Source organism: Taudactylus pleione, unplaced genomic scaffold (assembly GCF_031769625.1).
Source record: "Taudactylus pleione unplaced genomic scaffold, aTauple2 ptg000487l, whole genome shotgun sequence".
Classification (NCBI taxonomy): domain Eukaryota; kingdom Metazoa; phylum Chordata; class Amphibia; order Anura; family Myobatrachidae; genus Taudactylus; species Taudactylus pleione.
The window spans coordinates 1,844,385-1,860,116 of record NW_028284889.1 but is presented as its reverse complement, the minus strand read 5'-3'; the positions used below and the strand labels follow the sequence as shown (position 1 = coordinate 1,860,116).

Here is a 15,732-nt window from a genome sequence, read left to right as displayed (position 1 = left end):
TGCAGATCTGGACTGCAGAGGCACCACGTCGAGCTGCCCACGAATGACCCACAGACCTAGTGGAATGAGCCTTCACAGAAGGACGAACCGGCAGGCCTTCATGAAGATAAGCTTCAGAAATAGCCATACGGATCCAGGCTGCCAAAGTTTGCTTTGAAGCAGGCCAACCCTTTTTACGGAAGCCATAGAGGACAAACAAAGTGTCCGACTTCCTAAACGAAGAAGTGCGGTCAACATAAGTCCTTAAGGCCCGCACAACATCCAAAGAGGCCTCACCCACGGAAAGACCCGGTGAGTTAAAGGCCGGAACAACGATTTCCTCGTTAACATGAAACTGGGAAACAACTTTGGGAAGAAACTCGGGCCGAGTGCGGAGCACTGCCCTGTTCCCATGAAAAACCAAGAAAGGGGGTCTACAAGAAAGAGCCCCTAACTCAGAAACACGTCTGGCCGAAGCAATAGCCAGAAGGAAAACAGTCTTAGCTGTTAGCCATTTAAGATCCACTGAGCCCAGTGGTTCAAATGGCGGTCCTTGGAGAGCCCTCAGGACCACAGCCAAATCCCAAGGCGCCACAGGTGGAACAAAGGGCGGCTGAATGCGGACAACACCTTGCATAAAGGTGCGCACATCCGGGATTGTAGCAATCCTACGGTGAAACCAGACAGACAGGGCCGAAACCTGTACCTTCAAAGAAGCAAGGCGAAGCCCATGATCTAGTCCCGCTTGTAGGAAGGCGAGAATCCGAGACAGACGAATCTCCCGCGGTGCATAACCTCTCGGTCGACACCACTGGAAGAACGTATGCCACACGCGATGGTATATCCTCGCGGAAGACGGTTTCCGAGCTCGCAACATGGTACGCACCACAGAGCTGGAAAACTCCCAGGACCTCAGCATGGCCGTCTCAACAGCCACGCCGTCAAAGACAGCCGAGTCAGGTCCGGGTGAAGACAAGGACCCTGAGACAGAAGGTCCGGTCGTAGCGGCAACCGCAGAGGACTGACCACGGACAGACCCTGAAGGTCTGAGAACCAGTGCCGTCTGGGCCACGCGGGAGCTATCAACAGGAGCGTCCCTCCTTCCTGTTTGAATTTCCGGATTACCCGTGGAAGAAGGGAGACCGGAGGGAACAGGTATGCGAACCGGAACGTCCACCGGACGGACAGAGCATCCACCAGAGACGCCCCTTCGTCTCTTGTGCGAGACCTGTACACCGGCAACTTGTTGTTGTGCCGGGACGCCATGAGGTCGATCTCTGGAAGACCCCACCTGTCCACCAGCAGTTGAAAAACGTCCGGGTGCAGGGACCATTCCCCCGGATGAACGTCCTGGCGACTTAGAAAGTCCGCCTCCCAATTTAGCACTCCCGGGATGAAGACCGCTGATATGGCCGGAAGATTGCGCTCCGCCCAAACCAGGATCCGAGAGACCTCTAAGAGAGCCGCCCGACTGCGGGTTCCTCCTTGCCTGTTTATGTAGGCCACGGTGGTAGCGTTGTCCGACTGGACCTGTACCGGGTGACCCTGGAGAAACCGATGTGCCTGCTGGAGAGCATTGAAGACCGCACGGATTTCCAAGATATTTATGGGAAGCTCCGCTTCTGTCGGCGTCCACCTGCCCTGGAACAAGTGTGGACCCAAAACCGCTCCCCAGCCCCGAAGACTGGCGTCCGTTGTCAACAGGACCCAATTTGGAACCCAGAACGGACGTCCCTTGTTGAGGTCGGTCGTCTGTAACCACCAAGCAAGGGACAGGCGAACTTCCGGGGTGAGCACAATTGTCTGGGACTTCAGAGACTGAGGCAGCCCGTTCCACTTGGACAGGATCAGGTGCTGCAGAGTTCTGGAGTGAAACTGGGAGTATTCCACCATGTCGAACACCGACACCATGGAGCCCAGTAACCTCATCGCCGAGTGTAAGGACACCCGGCGGCTGTGCAGACAACTGCGCACCCTTGACTGTAAAGCAGAGATCTTGTCCTCCGTCACGAAGATCCTTTGCTGTCCCGAGTCCAATAAGGCTCCAAGATGCAGAATCCTCCGAGACGGGATTAGAGTGGACTTCTGCCAGTTGATTAGCCAGCCGTGCCGTTGCAGCAGTGCAATGGTCAGGTCCAAGTGGCGTAACAGGAGCTCTGGAGATCCTGCCACCAATAACAGGTCGTCCAAGTACGGCAACATGCGGACTCCCTGCAGCCGCAGAGAAGCCGCCATGACCGCCATCACCTTGGTGAAAACCCGTGGTGCTGTCGCCAGGCCAAAAGGTAACGCCCGAAACTGGAAGTGGTCGCTGCGGATTGCAAACCTGAGGAACTGTTGATGGCGCAAAAGAATAGGGACATGCAGGTAAGCGTCCTGTATGTCCAATGACACCATGTAGTCCCCAGGTTCCAGCGCCAGAATGATGGACCGTAGGGTCTCCATCCGAAACTTCGGTACCCGCAAAGACCTGTTCAGTGCTTTGAGGTTGAGAATCGGACGATACGACCCATTGGGTTTCTGTACCAAAAAAAGATTTGAACAGAAACCCTGGCCCCTCTGGGAGAATGGAACAGGCACTATAACTCCAGCCTGGAGCATAGTGTGCAATACCTTCCGCAGCTCCATAGCCTTGTTCCAGTCTGATGGTAGACCCGTGGTGAAGAATCGAGCCGGGGGTCTGTGCCGGAAGGAGAGGGCGTACCCGTGGGAGACCACCTCCAGAACCCAAGTGTCTGTCGTAGTGGTCGTACTGCAGCAGGCGGCCTCCCACCCTGGGATCCCCCAAAGGGAGGCCCGGACCGTCAGGCCGCAGGCTTGTCATCTGGCTTGGGGGCCGGACGTCTGGTACTCCATGTCTGCTTCCGGGGCTTGACCGATTTCTTAGGGCCAGCCTGTCGAGGAAACGACTGTGGTCTGGGCCTGCCCTGGGCCTTAGATGACCGAAAGGACGATGGTCCAGAACCAGAAGGAACAGCGGCCGACGGGAGACAAGCCGATTTGGCTGCCGCCAGCGTGGCCACAATCTTATCCAGATCCGGACCGAAGAGAACTTCTCCGGTAAACGGCAACGCCTCCAGACCCTTTTTGGAATCTGCGTCCGCCTTCCAGGATCGCAGCCACAAGGTGCGACGAGCAGCTACCGCTGCTGAAGAAATCCTAGACACCAGAGTACTAATGTCTAGGGCCGTCTCGTTGATGTAGGTGGCCGAATCACGGAGATTGCCAATCAACTCTGCCTGTTCGGCCGGACAGTCGGAATCAAAAGAAGCCTCTAATGAATCCGCCCAGCGCTCCATCACTCTGGCAACCCAGCAAATGGCCATAGCCGGCCGTGCTGCCCCCCCCGCAAGGGAATAAGCGGACTTCAGGCAGATCTCCACCTTGCGGTCTGTAGCATCCTTAAGGGAGGACATGGATGGCATCGGCAATGTGGCACTACGGACAAGACGGGTCACGTGAGAATCCACCTGTGGAGGGGATTCCCACTTTGCAAAATAATTATCCGCGAACGGATAAGCCACCGCCAGGCGTCTCTGCGGCTGGTATCTTTTGCCAGGCTGTTTCCACGCCTCCTCTAAATGGTCCACCAACTGACCCGAAAGAGGAAAGACTGTGGCATCGCCCTTCACATCTTTGAAAAAGGCATACTTAGATTTAGCCACTGGGGGAACTTCGTCCTCAATCACCAAGGCTGTGCGGACCGCCCGAATAAGTCCAGGAATATATACTTTGGACTTAGCATCAGCGTCCTTAGCATGGAGAGGTTCCTGATCGTAAGGATCCAGAATCTCCCCATCATCAGACGTCCCCTCGTCATCCTCATAAGGAGCCGAGAGAGACGCCACCGGCCGTTTATGCGGCCGCATCACAGACTCCCCTTGCAACACATCTGACAAGTGCTGTACAGAACTCGTCAGGGAGTTAACCCACGCTGGCTCCTGAGAAACCGGGAGCGGGGAAATAGTGAGACTGTGGGGTACCACCAATTGTCGTGGGAAACCCTGCATGGGTGACGACACCACTGACTGCTGGGACAAACCCATCGGTGTAAACGCGGGCTGCGGAGCTAACTGGCCCACTAAGGCTGTAAGTGCTTGAGCGAAACAAGCCCATGGCGGCTCCTGTACCGGTGAAGTAACTGTAAGAGGCCGCGCCATAGACAAACACTGCCGGCAGAGGCCCTCCGCGCTACCCTCCCCCTCCGCTAACGGTACTTTACACGTAGTACACTGTAGCCGGAGGGGAAAATCACTTTCAGACATGATGGCACCACGTATGTGACCCCTCTCACCAATTATATATTTAAGAGGCGAGAAACCACTCTGCAGCACCGCACCGCAAGGGCTTAGCAGAAAAAACAGGGACAGTATAAAGCTGACAGTTTAGAAAAAAAGTTACAGGCAACAGCGCTAGCACAGTCACATACAATGCAGAGAAATAACAATTCCTGCACTAACAGCGCTGATCACTCAACTACACAGACACAGGGCCTGGTAGGACACAGCGCTGCATACACAGACCTGACCACAGCGGAGGAGAGGTATGCGGGGGGACCCAGACCACGATGCTTCCAATGCAGGCTTCCAGCAGCGTTCACCATGCTTCAGAAAAGATGGCCACCGAGGAGCAGAGAGAAGGCTGGCCTGGGGGAGGAGCGCTGACACAGGGCCAGTCAGCACAGTGCAGAGAGGGCTGTGTGCAGCGGGGGAGGCGCCGGCTGTGAGACAGGGAAGGCGCGCTCCCCTGGCATGCATTTAACCCCTGGGATGCCGCAGCGCTACCGCTCTGCTGCGGTCCGCTGTCCCAGGGGGTAGTGGAAGCGCAGGTTGGTCGCCTGGCTCCACGCTGCAGCCAGTCCCCAGGGAGCCCCCTGCCTGGGGACTTAGGACCATGTGATCAGCGGGGACCCCCCGCGGGACCCCGCTGCTTACCTCTGTCCCCCTTGAATCCGGCCATGGTCCGGAACATCTGGGGTCACCGCTAGCTGTGACCCCAGATGTCCACCAGCATCCCCGGATCAGTACCGGCGTTCTGGTACCGGCGAGGTGTAGGGAAGACAGCATGGACGTCAGGACTGACTGTCCATGCTGTTCATCCAGATGTGCAGCCACAGCTGCATGAAGAAAAAGCTTCAGGGGCTCTTCTAAGCCCCCCTCTAGCAGGTGCCTCCGACTACGGCCGGGCACCAAACGAAACGGAGATGCCTTGGCTCGGGGGCGGGGTATAGGAGGGGGACCTAGTGCATCCTGGGAGGCTGAAAGCTTAACTCTTTGGTGCCCGATGACTGACGTCACACCTATACCCCAAGGTATCCTGTGGATACCCTATGGACCCTGAAGTAGAAATTTTGACATTCAAAATATCAACATGCCTATAGATAGTTTGAATGCAGGGTAAACCACTGTATGTGTAGTTATCTATAATTTTACCGGCACCTTCTAACTGCAATTCTAACATGATACATTTGTTTAATATAGGTCTATAAATGCCATTTTATGTGTTTAGACCTGTGGTCGCCAACCTTAATTGGGTGTGAGCTACTCAAGACAAATTATGCCCCCTAAAGAGCTACTAAAATGATAGAAAAAAAAATCTGGCTAATAACCGAACTATTGAAGGTCGTTTAATGAAAATGAAAAAATGTTTCATAGAAAACAAAAACGCATTAATTAATACAGTGATATCGTTGCAATTTGTATATAAAGTTTAAGAACTGGCATATTTAACTATTAATTACTGGCTCCAAGGAAGTATGTGCAGTAGAGGAGCATAAGATACAGGCAGGGCTGTTGTCTGATTTTCCGGGAGGGCTAGGCAGGAGTCACTCACGGTGTCTGTCACGTATTGTGCCATTCCACCATGGCGTAGACGCTGTGGATGGAACCACGGGGAAATACGTCAGGTGATCGTAGCAGCTATGGCAATCACTTGACTCCCTTCCCCGTGGCTCCACCCACGGCGTCGATGCCGCAGGGGAGCATGCATCTGAGGTCACTTCCACCTAGTGGGCTCCTAGCTGACTCGGTAGTACTGCAGCTAGGCAAGCTACCAAAATTAAGACCACGAGCTACTGGTAGCTCGCGAGCTATGGTTTGGAGACCACTGGTTTAGATACATGTCCGTTAATAATGAAAGCTGCTCTAACAGTGGCATAACTATAAATTTTGCGGTGTCAGGGTTCTCATGCTCGTTGCCAGGGGTTTCATGCTCTGGGTTCCATGCTCATTGCCAGGAGTTTCATGCTCGTTTCCAGGGGTTTCATGCTTGCGGTCAGGGGTTTCATGGCAGAAGTTGTAGCTATCTGTATCTTATCCCGGTGGCGCCAGCGTTCCCGGCACTTCCAGGTAACGCTATACACGCTGTGCTTCCCTGACAGACGCTAGAGGTCAAGTAGGACCTCTAGCATCTGTCTCCACCTAGACGGCGGGACATATTCAGCAGATTCCATGCAGACGGCTAAACCATATGGAATCTGCATAAACACTGGCACAGGTGTGCGCCCCAAGCCACTGTGGGGTCTGCGGGGGCTAGTGTTACGCTATAATGTTTTATAGGTGTATATATACTACTTGAGGCAGGGGCGTCGGAAAGATTTTATGTTGGGGGCAATATAAAAGCGTTCCGGAACCTGTTCGCCCCCCTCCCCCCCCTCACTGTTTCTTACCTGAGAGTCAGCCGTCGGCGGCCAGTGGCTGTGCTTTATAGCAATAGGCTGCACATCCCCTGCACCGCAATTAGAAGGAGGTGTAATGTGCGGTCTTTTAACTTAAAGACCACACATTACACCTCCTCCTCCTATTGCTCTAAAGCAGTGGTTCTCAAAGTCGGTCCTCAGGACCCCACACAGTTCACATTTTCCAGGTCACCCAGCAGGTGCACAGGTGTATTCATTACTCACTGACACATTTTAAAAGAACCACAGGTGGAGCTAATTATTTCACTTGTGATTCTGTGAGGAGACCTGTAAAACATGCACTGTTTGGAGTTCTGAGGACCGAGTTAGAGAACCTGTGCTATAAAGCACAGCCCCTGACCACTCACGCCACTCCTTTCTAATGTTTTGGGAGGTTTTGAGCCGCCCCTTGTCCCCTCCCCCACCCCATTCCGACACCAATGGCCAGTGACAGGAGGCAGCAACAGGTTAAGGTATGAAAATCTGGGGTCTGAGAAGCGTTTTGTTATCAAATTCATCTATTCTTTATCTATGTGTACCTTGTTCTTTAGTGTGTATGGATAGAACAAACTAATAGACACTCAAAGTCACTGGAATGTGCAAAGCTTCATAGACTTCGACAGAAGATGAGTGCACTGAACTTGTTAAAGTTACATAGGAAAGACTAGTATTGGATATGGCAATGATGTGACTGACGAGAGGGTAAGCAGTACACATATAGTGGAAGAAGCAGAGTACCTTAGCAGAACAACAGGGTAATGTGTTAAGGCTGTAAGGTATAATTTGGGTAGAACAAGCAGTGGTCTAATTAGCTGATTTTCCAACTAGGAATGTTGAAAAAGATGGTAAAGGAGACTAGTCTAGAGTCCTGTTGCTCTTTCAAGAAGTACGCTCTGCATTAGGGTTATCAAAAGGAGGAGAACCATTCCCCATTACAAGAAGGAAGGGTCTGGTTGAGTCTACTACCAAAGCTGGAAGGCATTAGTGAGATTGTTTACTGCAAGTGAGAACAGAGGAAGAATGTTTAATATTTATGAATGTATATGTTTTTTCCGATTTCCTGCTAGATAATTAGCTATGGTGTTTGTGATCAAGAATTATTTTAGTAAATCCCTAGTTTGTTACAATCTGCAAAATCAGGGATTTGGTTGTTATACGGAGGTGTTCAAATGTTACATTGTGTTTGGTCTGTATACGTAGAGTCTGTGACATTCTTGCATTTCCCATTGGAACCATTTCCTATGCGATTATACAATCATTTTATTTATATAGCGCTTTTCTCCAATAGGACACAAGGCAATTTGTACCAAAAATAGATGGGAGCAGTGCCTCTAAATGTGCCCTATTGTACTTACCAAATGTGTGAAAGTTCTGAAATAGGTAGCTTAGATTTGGTAAAGAAATTTTTCGCAATAGACCCTGTTAAGTACAAAAAAAAATAAAAAATTAAGAAGCATATATTCTATGCAGAAAAACAATTATACCATGACAATAATACCAACTACACATATTAGTTTGGATGGAACTAAGTATTACCTACCTCCACCTTGCTATGAATGCCAATAAATCCCTGCACTAAGTAAAGGCCCCCATACATCAGCAATTGATTGTGGCAATTCTGCAATCTGCAATGGATTGAAAAAGGGAAAGATTTTTACACACAATCGATTGCAAATTGCAGAATTGCCGCAATCAATTGCTGATGTATGGGGGCCTTAACTAATAACTGTTATCAATTGATTAAGTTATGTGACAAGAACGTTGGAATAGTGTTTGAGGGCAGTTATATTTGTCCTAGGTTTCTGACCTGCACATTTTAAAACCCAAGGAAGATAATTGTGTATGCTCTGCTGAGAGCTTTTGGGCTTTGGTAAAAGCTGGTTAAGGGTTCCTGGGTTATGGATGGAGGCTAATTAGTGATGTCAACTGCACAAGGGTGTTAAAAGGCTGTCAGCCTGGTCATTATGTCTCTCACTGCCTAGGGAAAGGGACTGCAGAGTCTCTGTGATACCTCTTTTCCACTAGAATGCCGGGTCGCGCCCAGGATTATGTTCACGCACCCATCCCGGGAGCGAACCGCCTGAGACCCCTGTCAGACAGACGGCCCCACCCGGCACTAATGCGGGGTCGATGAAGCCATCGGTGTCACGTGATGAAACAGAGCTTGGAGATGATCTCATCTCCAAGCTCCGGCTCTTCCCATGCAGAGAACGGGACCCGGGTCGCATCGTCCCCGGTTATCCGTCCACATTGCATCACGAGCAAGGTTGAACACACGTTCAACCCTTCTTGTGACCAGGGTTGAAATGCCGGGTCACTCAACCCGGCTTATTTCAACCCTTCCCTTTCACACAGCACAATAACCCGGGTTGCTGCGCGCTCACGTGCAAGAACCCGGGTTATTGGAGCTAGTGGAAAAGGGGTATGAGAAAAAACCTGCTACTGGGTACAAGCGAGCTTGACTTGCTTAATAGCCTTATATTTGTTTTTGTAGTGTTAGCCAGGAACGACTTAGTTTAGTTAGTGCCAGACAGGAAAGGGATTTTTGTCAATTTTATTGGTGGGGTCCCCCACAAATTAGTTGCCCCGGGGCCCCCACAAGCCTTAATCTGACCCTGCATCTACCCCAGGAGACAGTACCTGTTCCCCTAACATTGTTACAGTTATTATAGTGCAGAAAAAAAATAATAATCAGAAACCAATAGTAAGAAGCAATACATTGCAGTGTTTCATATACAGGCTATTACGCATATATTTACTGTTATGGTTTTCAACAAATCTATTCCGCCTGGTACCAAAGCTTCATAAAACTAAATGTTGTATACTGAAAGCTATAGAACAATAAAGGTGACTATTAAGGTACATTTCAGTTATCTAATTCTAAACCATCTGCTGAGAAATAAAAGAACAGCAAGTCTGTGAGTAAAAAAGGATATTGGAAATTTGCATTAGAATGTAACCTTTATCAGTACAGTATTGATATTACACCTGAACATAAAACAAGGAAAACATGTTTATTTCTGCTCTTACCACCAAATTATATTAATTTTTTTAGAAGCTACACGAAAATTCAAAGTTGTTTGAGATCTTGGAGCAAATGCAATACATGCTCTTTCATTGTTCTTCCAGTAATCAAACATGGCAAAATCTGATTTTTTGTTATAATGTACATATAAGCAATCCTATTTATTCTAATTAACTATCCTCTTATTCAGAAACATTACAAAGATCCACGATAGTGCACATCAATAATACACATGAAACTACATTAGATTACGTAACGCTGTACATTGCACCTGTATTGTGTTGATGACTAGGGCATCAACACAAAAATGTTGATGCCCCAAGAATGGACTTGTCCCTCAAGAACATTGGAGTACTGTATATAATCTATTAATTCACCAGGAATCATTGACATCTTTGAATTACAGAAACCAGTAATGTCCATGGTCCCAAGTGAACAGCCCATGGGCCCGTTTCAGAGTTGAATGCTAGTCCGATGTTCAAAAGAGTTGAGTGATTATCGGTCGTTTGCGCATGCGTCACAGCCGCATTGCACACATCGCAAGCGCTTTGCGCAGAGAATGAATTGTGAACGCGCTTGCTGTGAGAATTCACTAGCAATTACTTGAAGAGAACATTTTGTGAGTCGTTATGGGGAGTTCCGGCCAAAACACAGGCATGTCGGGGCCATTTCCTGGGCGTGTACTAGCCAGCGTTGCGATCCTGCATGCAGAGAACAAAGCTCCCAATGCTGCGTTTGTGTACGCAGTTGCGGGCAGCTGCGAGTGCTCCGTTGGCCGTCTCTATACAAATTCCGCCAGCTGATGCATTAGCATATTTTAGCAATTGCTAAGCGGCAAAATTCACAAACGCATTTGCATTAGCATACAACTCTAAATCAGGAATAATATTGTCTAGATCAGTGTTTCGCAAACTCGGTCGTCATGGAATCCTCAAAGTGTGTGCTTTCATGATATCCTCATAAATAATTAGTACCACCTGTAGATCTATGGTGTTAGTGAAATAACACAAATATACTCTACCTAGATGATCTGGAAAACATGCACTGTTGGAGTTCCATGTGGACTGGGTTAGATTATTCAACTAACAAAATTACTACCTCTTCTGTTAAGACTTGTGACAAATACACCATAACGAAATATGATCACTAAACAGTCATACTGTAATATCTTGCATTTGTAAACAAATTCAGAATAATTCTTTGAATTACCAGAAATAAAGGAATTCAAATCGGGTTGCAAGGTTTTGAATTGGTTAGTGTAGTACTCTCGCTGTTCTTCCGTTATCCTCCAGGCGTCCTCAGCGTAACTATCAAAATTATCCTGTGATTCTCTTTCAACTGAAAATGACTGTTGTAAGGAGATTAAAAAAAATTGTCAGTGATAATGGCATTACAAAATATCACAATAAATAGTAAATCATTGTGCTTTACCTAACGTTCCTATTTTTCTATGCCAGGGGTGGCCAACCAGTCAGAGGCAAAGAGCCAAAAAATATCTGTGGTCAAGTTGAAGAGCCGATCGTATGCGCGCACAAAAATGGGGTGTGGCCTAGCTGTCACAAGACCACGCCCCATTTTTGTGCGCACGCCTTTGGTATGACATTGGCAGGAGCATGACCTTGTGTCACACCCCCGTTTTTAGTCACGATGGGGGTGAGCCCAGCACATTGAAAATACACAATTTACATAAAGTTCCCAATATAATTCTTTCACTTTTGAAGTGAAAGAAAAAGCCAGAGCAATAAAGAAAACATTGAAATAGCCACGTTCACATAAAGTACACAGAAACAAGCCAGATCCACATAAAATACATTTAAAATACACATCCAAATAAAATACATATTGAAATCCAGAACCACATAAAATACATTGAGAAAGCCAGTGCCCATTATGCTGTGCCAACTGTAGTTGTGCCCCATATGCAATGCCCCCTGTAGTCGTGTCCATTAAGCAATGCCCCCAGTAGTTGTGGCCCTTATGCAATGCTCCCTGTAGTCGTGCCCCCTAAATTAGTGCCCCCAGTACTAGCTCCCCCTCCCTGCCCACACTCCTATGAAGAAACTTACCTGCTGGCACCGCTCCATGCTGTCAGGGCTCCCGAGTTCCGCCGTCGCTGCTGCCGCTACCGCTGCCTGCTGGATCTAACTGGATCTAGCAGGCGCACGGGCTCCTCACATCGCAGGTGACGTCATGACGTTACCCGCGCACTGCATGACTGGGAACGCTGGCCTCTGAAGCGATCAGAGGCATCTTTAGTCTCTGCTCGCTTCAGAGACCAGCATTCTCAGTACTGGTGGGGTCTGCCAAGTCAAGAGCCGCATCGGAAACCCAAAAGAGACGCATGCAGCTCGAGAGCCACAGGTTGGCCACCCCTGATCTATGTGGGCATGCCACCAAGGACTGCACACACACACACAATTTGATTTTGGCAAAGTTGTGCCCGTAGTCTGGTGTGGCTGCATGTGCAGCACCAGTGGTTGCAGGAAATGCAAACAGCCAAGGAAGGCCCAAAAAATGCAACTGCACTGTGACCTTATCTTCAACCTATTCTAACTATTCACTTGCTTCTCCCCACTGATGCTCCTGACCATTATTTACTTCTAGCCTGTCCAATGTCACCATCTTTTCCTTCTATCTCAGCCTAGCCATTTTCTTATTTCTTGATACCCATCCAAAACTTTTCCTTACCCTACATCTTGACCTTCAGTATTGCACCATTATATACTTTACAGAATCATATATTCTCCGTCCAAGCTGACATTTCTTACAACTACTTACCTAAACCTCCACTCTCTTGCTCTTTCCAACCCTCCTGTTCTTCCCTTGAAAATTATTTCAACCCTGCACCATCATCACTGCCGAGGCCTACTCTAACTGAATCCTCTACTTCATCCACATATCCGCAGCCCTTCTCTTTCTCATCTACTTCCTCATCATGGCTGCAAGTGACATCTGCCCTAATGCCGGGCCCCACTACCCGCACTAACTGCTCAAGCACCTCCTCCTGCCACAAGACTATTCAACTGCCCTGTACCTCCAACCTCTTACTCTTCCCTCCACTAACTCACCTATTATTTTAATGTGCTCTGTGAAATGCAACAACAACAAAAATCCACCTACAACCCATTGCTCTAACACTCGTTTAGTCTCCTTCCTCTTACAACGCATCCCAGACTGCACTACTATGGGAGTCTCCTACATCCAAACCCCTTACACCTGTGAATGCCATGGCAGCAAGGTAGGAGTCCTACCGTCTCCTGGCTGCACCCTCATCCTCATTCCCTTGGAACCTTACCTCTCCTTTTCTTTTGAAGATCATACCATGGGTAATCGGGTGAGAGTTTAGAAAATGTGAGCGTTAGCAGTAAACTCTCGCACTTTTTAAACTCGGTGAATGTAATAGAGTCCGAGAACATGCAAACTCACGTTTTTAGACTAAAAAAACTCTCACAATTTGAACTCTCATCCAGATGTTTCCCATTTTGAAGATAAAACTCGACCAATGTGAGAGGTTACTGCTAATCTGTTACATTTTGTATACTCTCCCCCTATTACGTTTGACCGTATGTCTCATACCACATCCACCTCACTGTAATCTATCCCCCAGGCTGTGTCTCCCAATTTACTTGACAACGGTGCCTGGTGGCTTTCCTACTTCCTTTACACTGACCTACCTATTGTCTGGGGATTTCAGCACTCCTGCTAATAACACCCTTTTATGGCACTGCAACCTCTTACTTACATTCACTTACATCATTAAGGCCTCTCCCAATGCAGCAGATTCCCCGCAAACTGTAATGGCCACTATCTTGCTTTGTGTTCTCCCATCACTGCACCATGTCCAGCATTTTACATTTAGCCTTCCTGCATGCAAAAGCGCACACAGCAGCACGTATTGGCGGTTGCTCATCTGTGAGTTTATGCAAATGACCAGCAAACTCCTTTCCTTGTGTACATCTGTGCGGCTAATTGTGTAAGGACTGAGAAGCCCATGCATGCTGTAATACTGATTGGTGCATACTTATATGACATTATCAGTCGCACCATCGAAAATTGTCCCAGCCCTATGGCGAGTGTAGTTTCTCCATCTGACCACAGCTCCTATGCTTTCGGGGTGTGAATCTCTGACAGGCCCATGACACTCCCATAATACGGCCAGTGAACGGCCCATTTCTGCCTGCACTACTAGCCACCATCCAGACACTGCCCAGGAACGCACATCACTTTTCCATCACCTTTCTGATACTGTCTGAATCGATTGCAACAGTGCCTTTGTGCATACATTGTGTAACTCATGCGCCGTAGGGGTTTATAGAATTTTGTGCAGTTGCAAACAATCACTTAACTACATGAACATCAACATTGCTTGTGGATTGCATGCAACTCCCTTTGTCTCGTATTCCTCCCACCTGCAAGCAAATGTATGCACAGACAAGTGATATCTAGATGGTCTTAGCCCAATCCTCTTCCCAGTTTTTCTTTAACCACTCCCCTCTCCCAATTCTGCTTTACTCTTTGTACAGTACCACTCTCTCTCAGGCCTAAACATAGCAACCCCAGCCACCATACATAGGACCTGATTCAGACCTGCTCGCTAGGATGCGATCGCTCGTAGCTGGACGATATTTGCATTCTGCGCATGCGTATGCATCACAATGGGCGTGCGCGAACCACTGCGAAAGATCGGGTAGCGCTTGCTCGCCCAGCATAGACAGCCCAGTGGAATGAGTGACAGGAGAGGCCATTTGTGGGTGGTAACAGGGGCAGGCACTAGAAATGGGGCAGTGGAGGTACGAACGCAGGTGTACCTGTGTGTTTCAACATGCGTAATTAACAGGCAGCGTCACTGTATACATCACTTGGTTGTATTTCACACTGAAGTGATCGCAGTGCTTGCGGCCAGGTATAGTCAACCTCAAGCGCTGCGAGCACATTCGATGGTGCTCGAGGTACCAATGTTTTCATACACTTCCAGAAGATGACATCTTGTGGGCGTCTTATGAATGGCTAGTGGGCGTCTGCATACATAAAGTGATCGCTCGCCAAGACATAGTGGGCGTGCTACTGCCTTGCCGTGCAATCGCCTGCCTTGCTGGGCGTGTGCTGGATTTGCATACGCTGGGAGCGAGCGATCGCATCTAGCGAGAGGCTCTGAATCAGGTCCATGGTCTCTGATGCTCCAAACTAAACTCTGGGACTCCAAACAGACTTGCTTCCTACAAAAATGCTCCCACTCAGCTGAGTGCCAAGACTGACAACCTCACTCCAACACTGACTACATCCACTTCAAATTTTAAATTTATTTTCTATTACACCATCCTCAAACATAATTGAGATCCCTTATCTCCACCCAGTCTAACAACCCCTCTGCCTTCTTGCCACCGTCGACTCATCTGCACTAATCGACTCTCTGCCACCTATTTCCTCCCCTCTTATGGTGTCACCATTAATTTAAAGACAAAATTGACCCCAGCTTCATAAACCTCCTCTCATCAGAATCCCCCCTCCCGCACACGCACACTCTCCTACACTCCTTGCTACCTTCAGTGCTTTCCTTTATGTAACTGAGCCCAAAGTCATCACTCTCCTCTCTTCCCCCAAAGTGATCACTTCCTCCACTTTTCCAAACATCTTCACTTTCTTTCCCTCAATAAGTAAGATAGCACTTAGCTCAAATATTCAACCCATCTATCGCCATCAGCATCTTTCTGTCCGCCTCCAAACATGCTCTCAACTCTCCTTTTCTCAATAATCCTTCCCTTGACACTCAAGGTGCCTACATACTTACCGATTTTTTACACGATCTGGCCATTTCCGACGCGTTGGAACGACAGATCGTGTAAAAAACGGCCAAATCATGAGTCCACACTCACGATCACGATGTGATGCGCGTCCCTGCTGGTCACACATCGCATCTTCAGATCTGCCGTGCTGTAGGGCAGATTTGAAAATCTGGGACACAAGGCATTGGATGCACGATAGATCTTAAGCCAGATTGGAAATTTTTTACTCCAAATTGTATGTAGGACTGCCGGGGAGCTGCCGGGGGACA

General features: G+C 48.6%; 1 protein-coding gene across 1 annotated transcript in view; it reads right to left on the bottom strand.

Moving 5' to 3' along the window:
* Positions 1–15,732, bottom strand: part of REPS2 (RALBP1 associated Eps domain containing 2) — a 222,393-nt gene that overhangs the window by 141,532 nt on the left and 65,129 nt on the right. The window contains exons 6-7 of the mRNA XM_088449558.1: positions 10,890–11,028; positions 8,011–8,074 (exon numbers count right to left, since the gene is read on the bottom strand). Of these exons, the coding sequence (XP_088305684.1) occupies positions 8,011–8,074; positions 10,890–11,028 (203 nt within the window). The remainder of the gene's footprint in view (positions 1–8,010; positions 8,075–10,889; positions 11,029–15,732) is intronic.